This window comes from Tympanuchus pallidicinctus, unplaced genomic scaffold (assembly GCF_026119805.1).
Source record: "Tympanuchus pallidicinctus isolate F22 unplaced genomic scaffold, pur_lepc_1.0 scaffold1, whole genome shotgun sequence".
NCBI lineage: Eukaryota > Metazoa > Chordata > Aves > Galliformes > Phasianidae > Tympanuchus > Tympanuchus pallidicinctus.
Window position 1 is genome coordinate 27612098 of NW_026294618.1, and position 17070 is coordinate 27629167.

The 17070-nt window shown below is 36.8% G+C and overlaps 1 protein-coding gene across 5 annotated transcripts in view; it reads left to right on the top strand.

Annotated features, from left to right (window-relative positions):
* Positions 1-17070, top strand: part of COL19A1 (collagen type XIX alpha 1 chain) — a 183385-nt gene that overhangs the window by 28387 nt on the left and 137928 nt on the right. For all 5 annotated transcript variants that reach the window (XM_052673086.1, XM_052672996.1, XM_052673238.1 and 2 more), the window contains exons 5-9: positions 4629-4752; positions 5146-5421; positions 7064-7144; positions 8829-8954; positions 9500-9562. In XM_052673086.1, coding sequence (XP_052529046.1) covers positions 4629-4752; positions 5146-5421; positions 7064-7144; positions 8829-8954; positions 9500-9562 — 670 coding nt within the window. The remainder of the gene's footprint in view (positions 1-4628; positions 4753-5145; positions 5422-7063; positions 7145-8828; positions 8955-9499; positions 9563-17070) is intronic.

The following is a 17070-nucleotide window of genomic DNA, read 5'->3' on the forward strand; positions in this document are numbered from 1 at the left end:
GTATATTAAACATTCAAAGACTGAAGTTCAAGGTCAATATTTTGAGATTATTTTTTTTTTTCTTTTCTCATATTTGAGGAAGAGTTTCTATATTGATGTTTCTATTCCAGCTTTTTTTCCCCTTCTATCAGTTGTCATTTTATATTTATTGTTTAGAACATATACATTCTGTCTGTATTTCTGAAAAGTCTATAACTGAGCCTTACAGAGTAGAGGATACAATGGGAGGAATACTGAAATTTTTCTATACCACTTTACTGATCATCTGTACCTGTGTAATTTCAAAGCTAGATACATGATTTTTGTTTTATTTCATTCAATTCAAGTAATTCAAGGAAGAAGAACCTAGAGGAAACTGCATATAGTAATAGATAGCATGCTTGTTTTCTGAGTATTTTACAATTTATTTTTTTACCTCATAGCATTCACTATCTGACTGGAGGGCTGAATGTAAAGCATGTATTTTAAACATCTTTTAATTATTTTGGTAAGCAAGGCCTGTTTGCGTTGTTAAACAATGGAAACACTAATTGGAGAATAAAGATATTGTTTCTATTCAGTTTGGTCTTCAGTATACAATAGTTCTATATAAAATATGTGGTATTTAGCATTATACTGTGCAGTAATTGTAAAGCATTGTCTTAGACTGTCCTCTATGCCAAGAGTGGTATTCCGTGGTGTTTGTTTCTGAAGTGTACTATACCTGTAGTATAGGTTTGTCTAACAGTATTGACTTGCTACTTGTTTACATCAATTCTAACCATGCTGTAATAATTTCATTTAGTAATCTAAAATGCTTTGCAGCATTTCATAGAATCTAAATTGAAAATAGTGAGTGCATTGATGACAGTGCTGCCATTCAGAAAGATCTTGGCAAACTGGAGAAACAGGCTAGTGGAGACCTCATGAAGTTTAGCAGAAGCAAACACAAAGTCCAGTGCCTGTGAAGGACTCTCTCCATAGGATGTTACATGCTGGATTAATGTCTGCTCAGATAGAGGCCCCATAGAACAAGAGCTGCAGCCAGTGCTGAGTGCCCTTGTGGTGAAAAGGCTAACTACATTTTCAGCCATCCTAGGAAGATAGCATCATACAATCGTTAAGGTTGGGTGAGACCTCTAAGATCGTTACATCCAACCATCAACCTATCACCGTCACACCTACTGAAACCCTAGTGAAATATCTAAGCATTTTTTGAACACCTCCAGGGTGGTGACTCCACCCCTTCCCTGGGAAGCCCATTCCAATACATAATCAGTCTTTTGGAGAATAACTTTTTTTCCTGATATCCAACCTGAACCTTCCCTGGCAGAACTTGAGGCCATTATCTCTTGTCCTTTCATTAGTTACTTGGGAAGTTGACACCTATCTCACCACAACTTCCTTTCAGGTAATTGTAGAGGTATATAAGTATAAGGTCTCCCCAAGTTTCCTCTTCTCCAGATTAAATAACACCAGTTCCTTCAGCTGCTTTTCTTAACACTTGTGCTTCAGACCCTTCTCCAGCTTTGTTTCCCTTCAATGGATATGCTCCAGGGCCTGATAGTCTTTCTTGGAGTGAGGAGCCCAGAACTGAACACAGTACTCAGTGTGTGGCCTCAACAGTACTGGGTGATGGTAACTTCCCTAGTATTGCTGGTTGCACTATTTCTGATGCAAGCCAGGATGCCATTGGCTTTTCTGGCCACCTGGGCACACTGCTGGCTCATGTTCAGCCAGCTGTCGACTAACACCTCCAGATTAGGTCTGGTAGGTCAGGGAAAGAGATCACTGTCACTTGTGAGACTGTATCAGAAGTTTGGTGTCCAATTTAGTGCTTCCCTGGAGAGGAAAGCAGAGAAGAGCTCACTGGGATGAATCCAGTGGGAGGCCCAAGATTTTTGCAGGGCTGGAACCCATGGTATGTGAGGAGAAGCCAGGAGAACTGACCTTGTCTGGTCTGGGGGAGAGGAACCGCAGGGATCCTCATTGCTCCCTACATCTATGTTATAGAGAGGCCAGAAACAGGCTCCCATCAAAGGTTCATAGTAAAAGGTCAGGAGGCAATAGGCACAAGATATAGTAAATGAAATTCCTGCTAGATGTTGGTTAAAATAAGATAAATTCACTGTGTGCATGGCTAGGCACTGGAGCAAATTTCCCAGAGGTGAGTAAAATAATCTATGTCAATGGAGACTTCCAAAGCTCATCTGGACAAAGCTCATAGTAATTGGAGCAGATTTTCAAGTTACCTTGCTCGGAGCAGGAGACTGGATCCATTGGCCTCCTGAGCTAGTAAGTTATTGTGTTAATCTATCTAAATTTATCCTTGGTCTATTTCTACTTACTTCTTTCCTTCGTCAGTTGACTTCACTGAAATTAGCGTAGTGCCACTGGGAATTAATTTAACCTTTTGTAATTTTTTCATTTTTTCCCAAAGCAAACTTCTCTATCAGCTCTAATGGTGAATCAGCTCCTCTTCCTTAATATTGCTGATCTGTACCTGAGAACTTTTCTGCTTTCAAATAATCTGATAAAAATTTCACGTAGGTTACTTTGTATTATTTGCACTCACACAGTTTTTGAGAATATTGTGAAAGAAACAGAACTTTAGAGGATTAATACCATTACTTGTTTAGATAACACTTTAAGCGTCAGGGAGGCTTGCAGTAATAGGAGACAAGGGAAAAGAAGTGTTCCATATTTACTAGAATACCTAGCAAGTCCAGAAATTACTTCCGCCTGTTTTGTAGACATGTCATACCAATCATGGTTTCTCCTCCTTTCATTTGATGAAGACTTCTGTTTATTTCCCTCCCGCAGTTGTTTGCCCTTTGCCCATTAATATGAACTCCTACGTGTCTCTTAATAAAGAACTTAACTGGGAATGCTAATTGTTTTTGGAGAGCTAAACAGATGCTTCTACAGCCAGATGTCCTGTGTAAATTACAGCTGTAAACCTGAGCTGCCGTGTCCTCAGTCTGCCCAAGATGTGGTAAACCATAGGGCCAATCCTACAATCAGATAGTTTACTGAGATGCACTTGTGTTTCAGTAACGTTCAATGAAGGTATACTTTGTAAGAAATCATGGATAATTCTCATGTCATAAAGAAAGTATGGAGTAGGATGAAATCTAGATGTAAGTACTGCAGATCCTGTTCACTTCTGCCTTGCCTTTTGACAATGAAACATCTGTAACTGTGCAACAATGCGTATGGGTCTGCTGACAATGTGGGAGAGCAGCCAATTTGGTCCTGGGATCAAAACAGGAATCAGGTGATGGAAATATGCCAAAGAAATGTGATTCCAGGATAAAGGACTTTAAAGAGGTGTTAGTTAATAAAGAAGCTCTTTGGGAGGATTTAAAGCAGGCCTCTCTTGACAGAGGGCGTTTTTCCCAAGATCCTAAGTGAACTGAAATGCGCTGCCTTCCTGGATGGTGGTGCAGTTATTGTCTTGTCAGCTGGTGCTTTTCTCTTTCCTCTATAGCACATTACTGTGTGATAATAATCCCATTTGTAGTTTTGTTTACTTCAAATGATCAGGGGATGAAAACCAGAGTAATTTTTTTTTTCTTTTCTGAGTGGGGCTCTCAAGCTTCCTCCATTCTGATCTATGGCATACCTTTTGCAGTGTAGTTAGTTGGTTGCAGTTAGTTGGGCAACATGGAGTGTTGTTGTTCATTGTTCCAGATGTAAAAAAAACCATCAGTGTTAACACTTTGTATAGTTTTGTTTCACCTCGGTTTTAGAAAATAAATAATCAGGACAAACAAAAAAACAAAAAACAAAATATTGATGACACCATCTTAATTTGTTTATTTCAGAATTAGTATGTATTTAATAATTACCAGTCTGTACAGCTGAGTTGAAGTGTAATTTCAATAACATGTTTTTGAAATGCAAACTTTTCCAGAAGTTCACAGAAGTGGTGTTGTGCCACATTCTGTGATGTGGGTAGCAAGTCAGACCTGTTTTTAGAGGCATATCTCAAGTAAAAATGGGATGATGAAATTGAGCATAGCAAGACATGCATTCAGAAAGATATTCCTTATTTTTGCTCCAGTTGTTCTAATAGTCAAAACATCCAAGTCATTGACAGTGGAGATTACAGGATCTAATCTGCTATTCAAAGCAGGACCAACAAGTTAGAATATATTATTATGAGCCATCTCCTGCTGAGTTTCACAAGCATCCAAGGATGAAGATTATCCCACAGATCCTTCACAAATTATTCCACAAATTCTCTGGGAAATTTATTCCAGTGTACCAAAAAAAAGAAAAATTTTGGAAAAGTAGTGTTTTAAAGTTTGTTTATGTATGGCACTGATTTTGTAGCAGTTGTTTTACAACATCCATTTATAGTATCTTATGATTTCAAAAAGAAAAACAAAAAGAGAAATGATTAGGTAATTTTTCAGTCATTCTTTTAAATAAATTGAATTGCATTTTTGAGCATGAGGAAGTAGGAGGTGACGTTTCTGAATACTGAAGCCAGTGAAATTCTTTGAATAGGAGCGAGATTGGATTTCACCAGGTATTACTTCTGTTCATTCCTCTTAAAGAATGCTGATCTGTACATAAAAATAATGAAGATTCTTTTTTCTTCTTCCTCTTCCTCTCCCCCTCTTTTTTTCTTTCTATTGTAGGCAAGTATTTCCAAATGGGCTACCTGAGGAATACTCTCTAGTTGCTACATTCCGGATACGACGAAATACCAAGAAAGAGCGTTGGTATATATGGCAAATCTTAAATCGGCGCGATACTCCCGAGGTTGGAGTTGTCTTTGATTTATTTATCCTTTATTTAGTTTTTATAGTTTTTTTCCCCCATGTAATATGACAAATATAACTTACTAGATGTTTTACCGTTGAATTTAGCTATAGTTTACACGGAATAGGCAGACTACTCTGAAATAGTTGATAATTAATTGTAGGAATGACAAAAAAATTAAGGAAATTTATTCTGTTAAGACTGCAAACTAGGGTAGGAAGGCATGCTTGATTTATAGCTGATATTTTTACAAAGTTACATAAAAGAAAGCTTCGTATTTCCTTCTCAATGTGTTTAATGGGAGTATTTTTATTATATATAGTTTGTAAAAGTGTTTAACTCTCCTATTCTAACTTTCAAATGACCATTTCTTTTATTTCATCTTGCTTTCAGATCTCTGTGCTTCTGGATGGTTCAAAAAAGGTTGTGGAGTATATGACCAAATCTGCCCAGGGGAATATACTACATTACACTTTTAAGAGTCGAGAAATTTATCCATTGTTCGATCGGCAGTGGCATAAACTTGGTATTAGCGTGCAGTCGGGGATCATTTCCCTCTATTTGGATTGTAATTTAATTGAGAGAAAGCAGACTGATGAAAAATTCACCATTGACTTTCAGGGAAGGACTCTGATTGCTTCTCGTGCTGCAGATGATAAGCCCGTGGATGTGAGTAGTACGAAAGAAAAACTCAAAAATTCAAGTGGTGTGTTATCCATACTTTTTCTGAAACAATTGTGACGAATTATGTGGGGAGGGGGGGGTGGAAGGATTCAAATCAGGTTATTAATGTTCAGTGAGAATTCTTAATTTACAGTCCTTAGGTCTTTTTTTCTAAATAATATTTAATGCTATAATATCTGCTAAGACAAACCTTTTGAGGAAGTGGATGAAGGTACATTTCCTGCAGCCTTTGGTACAAGTAACTGACTGCAGGTGCAGCTGGCAGTTGTGAAGTAGTCCTTCTCCTCCATCCCTTCCTATGAGAAGTCAGTGGACAAGATCTTCAGAATGAAATGCAAATGCAAGGAAAGTGAGCTGTTGTGGGGTATTCCTGAAGAAAGCAAGCTGTTGCCTCATCTGCAGATAAACGGGGCAATGTGGAATTACTCAAGACAGTCCCTTAATATTATGGGCTTTGTTCTGTCCAGTAAATATTCTCCTGTTTCCTCGAATAGAGAGATCAGAGCAAGTGATTGGAAAATTCCAGGAAATGACAGTTTGATTGAAGTGTACTGACATTCCATTACCAAGATTCAAGCATTTGGCTTGAAGTTTATAGTGGCCATTTGAATGCTTCAGTTATATTATGTACCTTATACAGTTTGAGATGGAAACAGTACACTGCGGCTACAAGCTAGCATTGTAAGAGGAATCAGTTCTGTGAGATGCTGACCGCTTTGACCTGGACTCATCAGAGCTCAGGCCAAGCTCATACTACTATTTATTTTGTAAAATTGAGTTCAGATTTTGTACGTACCGTCCCCTTATTTCCAAGCAGCACGAAGGAAAAGAAACAAATGCTTTTTAGCTTGTGTTGTTTAATGGCAGAGGTTGGATAATCCCAAGTAAAAGTTGGAAGTAGAGTTTTCCACACTTGCAGGAAAAACATCGTGGGTGTAAAGCTGATGAAGACAGCAAAGCAAATCCTGCACTCATAATCATTTTTCTCAGTGCCAAGTGCAAGTAACAAAAAAAGAGAATTGCAGAAGGTGTATTGTAGCAAAACTATTCTCTGTCATTAGGCTTTTCCAAGACTTTCCTGTGAATAAGTTGGTTTAGTCTCTAATATTTACAGACTTGTGTAAAAGCTGGACAGTGCAAGATTAACTAGTTAAAATTAGACATTGTTCATCCACTGTGAATTTGTAAAATAGAAATCTTATGCTCAGCATCTTTTCTCTTAGGGTGGTTTAGTGGCAAGGTCCAGGTGGCCTGTCAAAAGTGATGGAAGGTATATATTACATAGAACTTGTCAAATCTTTGCATTACACTCCTGAAAAGAACATTTGCAGAGAAGATCCATTGGGCTAAAATGCTCATGTAGTCATAACAAGAGCAGCACAAAGGACTGCAATTTACATGAAGAAAAATGAAATCTAAAGCGTGTTTCAGTTGAAAGTAAGAGTTTGTGGAGTTTGTTCCTTAAATGAGGAATTAAGCATTTGTTGTGGGATTTTTCAATTTCTGCAGTTTTTCAGAAATATGCACTGTTTCAGAGAGAAAGTTTCTTGTGCAAAAATTTGGAAATACATTCCATAGCACATTTTTTATATTGTATATTAATGTCTTCTCTTCTATTTATTAATAGATTGAACTTCACCGCATAACAGTTTATTGTAATCCAAAAGTTGCAACAGAAGATACGTGTTGTGACATATCTGCAGACCTGGTAAGTTATTTGTTAAACTAAAAATGGTACTATAAAAGAAAATATTTAATTTTCTCTTTCTAAAGTATTGTAAAGAAATTTCAGTGAAAGTGTCCAACTCAGGTGTCCAACCTCTGAAAATGAATGTATCTGGACTCAAGGTGCATTGCTTCTTATCACTGAATCAAATGGCTTAGTGGAACTTCATTAAAAGGCACTAGGTGCTGCTAGTGCTTTTTAAATGCCTATCTTAACATTGATTAGTGTTTAATTAGTAATTGAGGAAGACTCAGAGAGCAGGAAACAAATTCACTGCCATCACTTTCACATAATTTAGACTACTTTAATAACTGCTGTATCTGCTTTAGCATTATAACTGGTAAACAAAGAAAGCCCATGAAAGACTCCATGTGACAGTGGAAGAGAAGAAAAACAGGATGGTGTTAAGGGCATATCCCTTATTTCAATATTATGGCATGGGAAAACATGGGAAAACGGATGTATTGTGATTGGCAAAAGCTTCATTATAGTACATAATGGAAGATGTTCATTTAGTCTACAGAAATGCTAGTAGTTATATGTGTGATTGTTTTGCTAAATTAAGCCTGTTTGGAGGGGAACGGGGGGAGGGAGGAGAGGGGGGAAAGAAAAGCAAATCCCTCAGAAAAACAAAACAAAACAATGAACAGGTTAAAATATTGGTTTGTTAGTTATGAACAATCTCTCAGAAAAGGCTTCTCTTAGACCATGAGCACTATGATCTTCACTCACTGAGAATACTTTGTGGGAACTGACAACTGATTGGTGATCAGAAGCATAAAAGAGACTGAATCTAAATTATCTAAGGAAATCTCAATTTTAAGTAATAAATTCTTGTTCAAATATACTTCAAAATATATTCCTGTTCATAGCACAGGCTTTCTTTTGAATTTATAGGCTCATGGCTAATTGAAAAGAATGAATTTTTTCTGTAAGTTTTACTTTGTACGTGGAAAAAAATATTTGCCGTTATTATACAGAAACAGGAAAGAAAAACTAAACCCTAACTATACATGAACATAAGAAGAACAAGGGTATGCTTTATTGATAGCATCCTAAATGTTCCTTCAGCTATGAAGATAAAAGCTCTTTGTTTCACTTGCATGTCTTATATCGAAGGTATAAAAATAATGGAGTACTTGTTGATGATTTTCATATTGAATTCAGCATCACTTTTTTTTATTCTTTTTCATTACCTCCCTTACCAATCATAAGAGCTAAATTTTTCGTAATTTAGGGAAAATAATTATTCCTTAATCACAAATTTCTACACTAAGAAGTAAGTCATGTCAGAATTTCTTTGACAAGAAGGCTCACGGGAGACTTTATTGTGTCTTAATGAGAGCCTCTGAATATTTTTTCCCCCTCATCTTTTGCTTTCACTTTTTATAGTTTTTGGAATATTTCTTCCTATGTTTGGCTCTTTAGGAAGAAAGAATTGAGACAGTCAGTTCTGTTTTGACCAGGACAGTTTTCAGTACAGAAGGATCATAATATCTAGACTTCATTTTACTACAGCTTTTTCCTTTGTTTGGCAGTTGTGGCTTTTCTGTAGCATGGTATGTGCAGTAATATTAAAACAAAGTAAGTTAAAATAGCACTTGGCTGGTATTTATCTATTAACAACAGTGGACCAAAAATCAGACAAATCTTGTTTTTATTTTAGTGCCCACATGAGGATAGATTACTTGCTACTACTTCATCACCAGAGTCTGTTCATGCCAGCAAAATATACTCTCTTCCAGGAACACAGCAAGAATCTAGAGACAGATGCCACTGCTTTCCAACTAAAGTATGATGTTTTCCCATTGCTTTTTAATTCATTATTCTACTTAATTCTGCTAGGTATTTAAATAATAATAATAAAAAAATAGAAAGCACTTGAGTTCCTTTCTATAGTTACTAAAAAATGTTAGACTATTATATATTATATATAGACTATTATAGAAAAAATCTTAGACTATTATAATGCACTTGTTTGTATTTTACAGTTAAGAAACAATACATTCTAGATTTAATTTTTAAATTACAGTTTCAGGAGGCTGTAAGATTTTGTAGATGAAGACAAACAAAAAGCAAGGATCAGTAGTAAAAATGAGAATTGCTATTAATGTATTAGAGTAAATATAGTGTAAATATTTTTACTTCAGAATAGATTGCTTTTTACATACTACTTGTTTTAAATCCTCTTGAATGTGGTGCTATATTTATTCCAACCCATTTGTTTTGTTAGGCTTTTGTAGTTAAGAAAAAGTATTCAAACCAATTATATATTTTGGATATGCTTCTTTGTTGATTATTTTTGTTTTGTTTTGTTTTGTTTTGTTTTAAAATCAGGGAGAAGCAGGATTACCAGGAGTTCCTGGTTTGCCAGGCCAGAAAGGGCATAAAGGTGAAAAGGTAAATAATTGCATTCTGTATTTCTTTCTCTTTATTGTGGCATTCTTTCTCTTTATTAGACAGAAACTTTCCAGGTTTAGTTATTCCTGAAAGGTATCTATTTTTATAGAGGTTAAATCCTTCATCAGTTGGTGCCTCTTAACATGAGCCAGTAGTGCGCTCTGGCAGCTCGAAAGGCAAATGGGATCCTGGGCTCCATCAGGAGAGGGGTGGTCAGCAGGGACAGGGAGGTGATTGTCCCTCTCTACTCGGCTCTTGTGAGGCCCCACCTGGAGTACTGTGTCCAGGTGTGGAGCCCTCAGTACAAGAAAGACATAGAGATCTTGGAAAGGGTCCAGAGGAGGGCGACTAAGATGATCAGGGGGCTGGAGCACCTCCCCTAGGAGGACAGGCTGAGGGAGTTGGGCTTGTTCAGCCTGGAGAAGAGAAGGCTGCGGGGTGACCTCATTGCAGCCTATCAATACCTGAAGGGAACCTACACCCAGGAGGGGAGTAAACTCTTCAGAAGGGCTGACAACAGCAGGACTAGGGGAAATGGATCCAAGTTGAAGGAGGAAAGATTTAGGTTGGATGTTAGGGGGAAGTTCTTTACAAGGAGAGTAGTTAGGCCCTGGAACGGGCTGCCCAGGGAGGTTGTGGATGCCCCGTCCTTGGACGTGTTCAAGGCCAGGTTGGACGGGGTCCTGGGCAACCTGATCTGAATGTGTATGTTTGGTGGCCCTGCTAGGCAGGGGGGTTGGAACTACATGATCCTTGAGGTCCCTTCCAACCCGGGTGATTCTGTGATTCTGTGTGATTCTGTGCCTGGTTCTGAGTGTGTCCTCTCTGCCACATAGCCCAGGTCTATTCCACGCTGAGGACCACTCCTACTCAAGGACTCCATGGAACGCAGGGGCCATGAAACAAGCGCAGATAAAACACTGATAGTGTATTTTCTGCCTCTTACTTTTATCCAAACACAGGGTAGTCACGTATGTTGTTCACAACAAGGATTTCCCTATGATATGTATTTGTATAGCACTGTCAACAGCCAGAATCCTATGCAGTGGACTAACTATTTCAGTGATCAGTAGGAGGCAGAGAATTCACTAATATGACTTCAGCACTGTATATTGTTTGTCATCACTCTTAATTACTGAAACTTTCTTAATTTTAAAAAGAGAGGAAGCTGACATTGGCAAACTCCTGAACAGTCCAGTTGATACACCTTCCTTGGGCATATTCCTTGTTTTTGCACTGTAGAGCTTATTGTGACATTCCTGTGCTATTTGGCTTGAAGGTTTCATAGTAATGAAAGTCAGTCTATCATACAGTTTTCCCTTTATGCTCCGTTGCCTAATATTGTCTGAAATGTTTTGGATGGGAAATGTCTGGAAATGTGTTTTTATTGCACTAACAGAAGTGCCAACTTGAATAAACCGCTGCAAGTCAGCAAGAAGTACAAGCAATACCGCAAGAGTGTTAATGTAGCTGTTAGGATGGAGTTGTCCTATCCACCATCCTGCATTACAGCATGCTGTTTAATATTTGATCTGAAATAACTTGTGAAGACTTCCAGCACTGTTCCTAAGGTTGCACTGCTGAAACTGGTCCAGTTCAGAAAGGGCTTATCTGCACAGCAGTAAATGCAGAGTAAATGTCTTGATAGTGTCTTCCCTTTCCAACTCCTTCACTCCCCTCCAGTCCATATTTCAATTTTGATACTACTTGTATATTTGAAAAAAGTTCAAATTGTTTCTGTAGCCTAGCTGAGCCTAGAAGGATTGCTGATAGCCTGCAAACTTAAGCACAGGTTTTTGCTGATCCTGCATATATAGCACAATTATGTGAAGTTAGCCAGTGTGGGTTACCAAACCACACTGTTGATCTGAAAAGCAATGAAACCCTTCAACTTCTGTGCATCCATCACTGATAGCAAATTGCATTAGACCATGTCTGACATGGTTGGTAAGTACAAAGTACAAATTATTTATAAACTGATATAAAACTGAAAACTGGTAAGTATTAGATTAATGAAAAAGAAACCTTTCAAGATTTAAACAAATAGTTGTGGGGTTGTTTTTTTTTGTTTTGTTTTTGCTTCTACGTTTGTGCAAGTTTTCAGCAACACTCTTGATGGTGGCATCAATAATTAAAGATGGACAGGCAGTACTATAGTCTTTTCCAGATATTCAAGAGGCATTATTACGTACAAGAAAGTAACAGGTTGTGCTTAGATGTTTTGTAATGTGTTTCACATGAAATAGGAGCTTACTGAGGATTTTGATGGCCAGACCAATTGGAAAGTGAAAGAGATTTCTGTAAGTTTTCTGATAGTTCTTCACACTTTGCTTCTCACTTTCTTCTTTTTTGCTTGTAGATCGTATTATTAACATCCAATCAACTATATTTAAATGTTCTTACTTGGATGCTGTTATGACAAGGATAAGTTACTGTTTTATTGATGGAATCTCTCAATCACACTCACATTTCTTGCTCTTTTATTTTATCTCATTCCAATTTCCCACCTACCGTAATTAAAAGTATGACTTAATTTACATGTCTTTTTTCTGTGATGGGATTTGTAAGCAAGTTTCTACAGACTCAAATTGATGTTAGGCTGTATTTAAGCCCCACCTCAAATTGCTCTTCAGTCTACCATAACTGTTCCTTCAGATCAGACTCTGTTTTGCCTGTTCGGGAGTATCTACGTTCTCACTAGGACAAAGCATGATATCTGACAAGCCATGTTTAGGCATTTTGAGTTTAATTACTATCCTACATTCCCATACACTTTACAAATTTCATCTTAATACTTTTGAACAGAGACAAAGACTAATGCATGTTTATTCACTAGGATAGGCATTTATGCAAATTCTTATGCACCTCTAGCATAAGTTAGAAGCTATTTATAGCAGCATCACTGATCAAAATTATTCCACTTGTTTAAAAGACTGTCCTATTTGAATCTCACCTTTCATTATGGCTTTATTCTGGCTTATCTGGTTAACAACAATGCCCACGGTGGAGGAGTTGGAACTAAATGGAGTTTAAGGTCTTTCCAACCCAAGACATTCCATGACTCTATGAATCACTGGGACATCATGATGACAGTTCTTCACTCAACTGTACAAATATTCCTATTGGCTTTGAAAAAGTGCTTCTGAGGTGGAGAAACTGCTCTATTTAAAGTCTGTCTTCCCTGCTAAAAGATCAGACTGTTTGGTACCACACGACTTGCTTCATATTTAAAACAAACAAACAAACAAAAAACTTTGAAGGAAGCAGAGCAGTCCCTCTCCCTTTTATTTCCTGTGCAAGCATGAATTTAGCAATGTTTGCTCCACAGGACTTTACTTGCCTGGAGATCTGTATTTCCCAGCTATCAGCAGCAGGGGACAACCTCCTGATCTGTGATGTCTGAATAATTGAGACTTAGAAAGTCGGAAGGACCAACTTTGCTGTTTATTTGTGTAAGCCCTTAAAACACATATGTCAGCTTTTTCCTTCAGGTAAAACTGAGAGGCAACAGTTGTCAAGTGTACAACTTAGGTTATCTTTGAACAGTATTCTCAATTAATCTTACAGTGGCTTAATTCTCAGGACAGTATACTTCACAAGTTTGAAGTGCTTAAAAGTCAGATGGAACTATCCTGTGATTTAATACATTTAGATATATGTTTTGTAGAGGTAGGCTTCCACTGCTGCTCAGCCAGGTGAGAAATGAACCATATTTTCTGTTCATTTTTTTTCTACTACTATAGCATGGTGTATAGCTACTTAAAAATATATTTATTGCTAGTGAAAATCACTTAATCATGATGTCAAGGTTCAGTTTTATCCTCCGTATGGAGAAAATCTTCAGAAAGGTGGAATATGGATGGTAGTAATTGAAATAATTATACAGAACATACAGACCATTTTTCTCTTTTGAGGAGGCTATGGAATTAAGTGTATATTAAGTAATCATTGCCTCCACCCCCTGAAGATTTTAAATAGAAACCCAAAGAGATTAAAATTTTGATTATAATAATAACCCATTCCAAGCTGTGTTAATAGGTCATTGGTTAATGCTGTAAGTACAGTAGGGAGCACAAAATCAGAGGCAAAGTGCTTTCAAACATTGAAGTGCCTATTGATGCACACACATTGCTATTGAAGTGTGGTTCATTAATTTGTATTTTAATTGAAGAAAAAGATGTTTAAAATGCTATTTTGGGCTTGATAGAAATAGAAATAGAAATTTTGGAGAACAAATAAGGCATCTCACTGCTCTTTCTGCCTGTTTTCTTCACTAGTTTTCCTTTCTTCAGTCTGTATCACTCCTCATAACCCAGGTTTATCTATTTCCATCTAAGGCATATTTATTACATTACAGTCTTCAGTATAGTTCATTTCTGATCTGATTTTAATTGCAGAAGTTATTGATAGATTCAGGGAGCTCGAGGCTGAAATGCATGAAAAAGATAAATTTCATGGGCAAAAAATGACTGGCTGTCAGTGATAACCAAGCAAATTTCCCAAAATCAGAGTACTTATTAAATTTTAATCTTTTAATGCGCAGAAGAAAATACTTCACAGCCACAGAGAACAGAATCTTTTGGCAGTCCCACTTAATGTTTTAACTGTCTTATAGCCCAAATTATCTAGCTGATATGAAGATTTTCTTAGAAAATGTCTTAAATATTTACCTCTTATCTTCGTTATTGCATACATCTTTCTAGTATTCATCTGATTAGGATTAAGGATGGCAGTTCAGGTCTTCCTCAAGAGATGTGGAGAAGTGGTAATGAGTACTCAACACTCTGAGGTGCTCAGAGAGTTGAGGGCTGTCATCTCCTCCCCAGAGCTGAAGCTATCCCAGAACAGCCGTAGTCAGTGGGCCCCATTGTAGGGGATAACAAGCAAAACAGGGCTTAAGCCTCTCTGCCAGGTCAGAACACCGCCAGGAATTTCTATGAGGAATCTAGCTTCTACAACAATGCCAGGGAAACACTAGAGTGATGCCACAGAAAGAGAACATTCCCAGTTCATTCACAGAATTATTGAGGTTAGAAGGGACTTCTGACATCACCTGGTTCAATGTCTTTACTCAAGCTATTCTTAGGGATTAATTTTCTTTCTCATCTTCGTCAGCATCTCTGAATTTGAGCTGATTCTACACATCAACAAAAAGTCCCTAAGTTGGCACTTTCCAAGTCCCAGTACTTCTATAACAATTTATAATCATGAGAACTTTTTATCTGTCTGTGCAACTGCATTTTAATGCTTTCTAGTTTATGTAATTTCTCACAGGGACTACCTCTGATATTAATTACACAGATGGCAGATGTATAAAGCTTCCATTCTTTATGTTACACCCTTTGCATTTCTCTATATCGTTTTTGGAAGTAACTGTCTACAGTACACTGTCTACTGGTAGCAACTCTCTGGGGTCTGCAGATATTTCTTTTTTGATAATGATATATATTTTCTCATCTGGATATTTTTGATGCTACTGGCATGTCTTCTTTATGCAGAGATGAAATCCAGGAAAGTTAATTTTCCTTATCAAGTCTTTTAAAACTTTGGCTAAGGAGTCTTTTGAGAACTGATATAGGCTCTTCATTTAATCTGAACTAATATGTCCTTTTTGTTGACAAGAGCAATACTGTAGCATTATGTGCTTTAGGCCATGTTTGTGTCATTCTTTCTATTAATGAAATGCAATTGCTTTTATTTGAGTAATAAAATCACAACCTGGTTAGAACAGAACACTGCTGAGAATATTTTACTCCTTTCAAAGTTTCTTGTAGACTTTTCTAGATTCAATATCACAGTGTCGTGTTAATTCCAGCCCATGTCACAGTGTAAATGTATTTGAAATTATTTGGTCTCTTAAATTACAAATTTATATTGTCTTAAAGCTTTTGGGTTTTTATGTGGGAAAGGGAAAGGTCTGTAATTTGTCAATTATCTTTGTAATTCTCTCTACATCTCCACTTGGTTTTTGTGGTGTTTTTTTTTTTTTTGGTTTTTTTTTTTTTTTTTTTGCTATCTTTGCTGTCCAAAACTCTACAATAATAATATATGTTAAAGGTACTGTATTTTCTGTTTGATATTAACATATAATTTTGAGTTCTACAATGGGAACACTGAATAATGGCTGAATGGCAGAAAGATGTAAAGGTCAAGTGCTTTTGAAAACTCTGAATCATCAGTGTAATAAAATAATGACAATTTTAGTACTGCAGATGGCCTCAGATGCGCTGAGTTAGTTCTACTTTAGATAGACAGCTGACTGGTATCATTGGAAAGAGACTGCAATCTCTTTTTAAGAATTTGGCTTGGCTTTATGGAAGGCTAACAGAAACATTTGTGTGTGTGTTGGGCTGAAGCTGCTGAATTTCCACTGTCTGCTGGAATTCACTAAAATAAACCCTGTCAAAAGTATAATAGCTGTCCTATTGTTTGTAAAATGTTACATTCTGGGAGATATGCTATGGCTTAAATATTTTATTCGCTAAGTAACTTTGTGCTCTGCTGAAAAGAATTTTCAACGCTACTCTTAGCAGATATTCTTAACAGTAGACTTACAGCTCACTGTACTACCCTTGAATTATTATCCACAGAGTACTTCATAATCTGTAATACCAGCATTACACTAGTAGTTTGCATGGCTACTAGCCTGTATTTCAGTTAATTTTGGTGGTTTTAAGCAAATGTAAATTTTTGTTCTTTCTTAATGGTTAAATTACATAAACTTATAAAGCTTAATTGCAGAGATTTATTTAGGGATAGATGTAGGTGTGGTAGTCTGGGGCCTGTTTTTAATTCTTATTTTTATATCTTTGGGATTACTTATATGAGAAAGAAAAAATGATGCATGCATGTTCACATGTAAAGGACTTCAACATCTGCAGAAGCAAAAGAAAAGTCTGTTATGTAAAAACAGGCCAAAAGCTCTTAGAAATGCATTTGCCTTTTTTTTCATTCTGTCGGTCTGCTGTGTGAACGCTTTTGTTGGCAATAAAATATGCAGTATGTGATCTTTAAACTCTTTGAACAAAAGCAGAAAAACTTGAGTATGATTAAAAATTATTAAGGTCATGGTTATAAGATAGAGGCATATCTTAATAATCTAATTTGCTATGGAAAATAATTGTCTTCAAGGCAAGGAATCCATTTGAACTTAATGAAACAGAAATGTAAACATAGTGTGGTTAACTATACAGCTAAAGTTTTCCAGTCATGTACTAGGCTGTGTAATTTTTGCCTACACATGTATAAAAATACACCACTGAATGTTCTGGTTTCTTAAAATACTTGCAAGTGGCTTAAGGGTACAGAGTGTGAATAGATAAGGCAGTCATTGTGGTGATAAGCAAAGCTAACTAAGGACTAGTCCTGCTCCTAGCAACATACACATTCAACACCTTGTTCTACTTTTGAGACAGAATAATTTAGCATACCTATATTAAGGACCACACCAGTATTTGAAAAAAAATAGGATGTGAAAAATGGCTCATATACTCTTCCATAACATGACT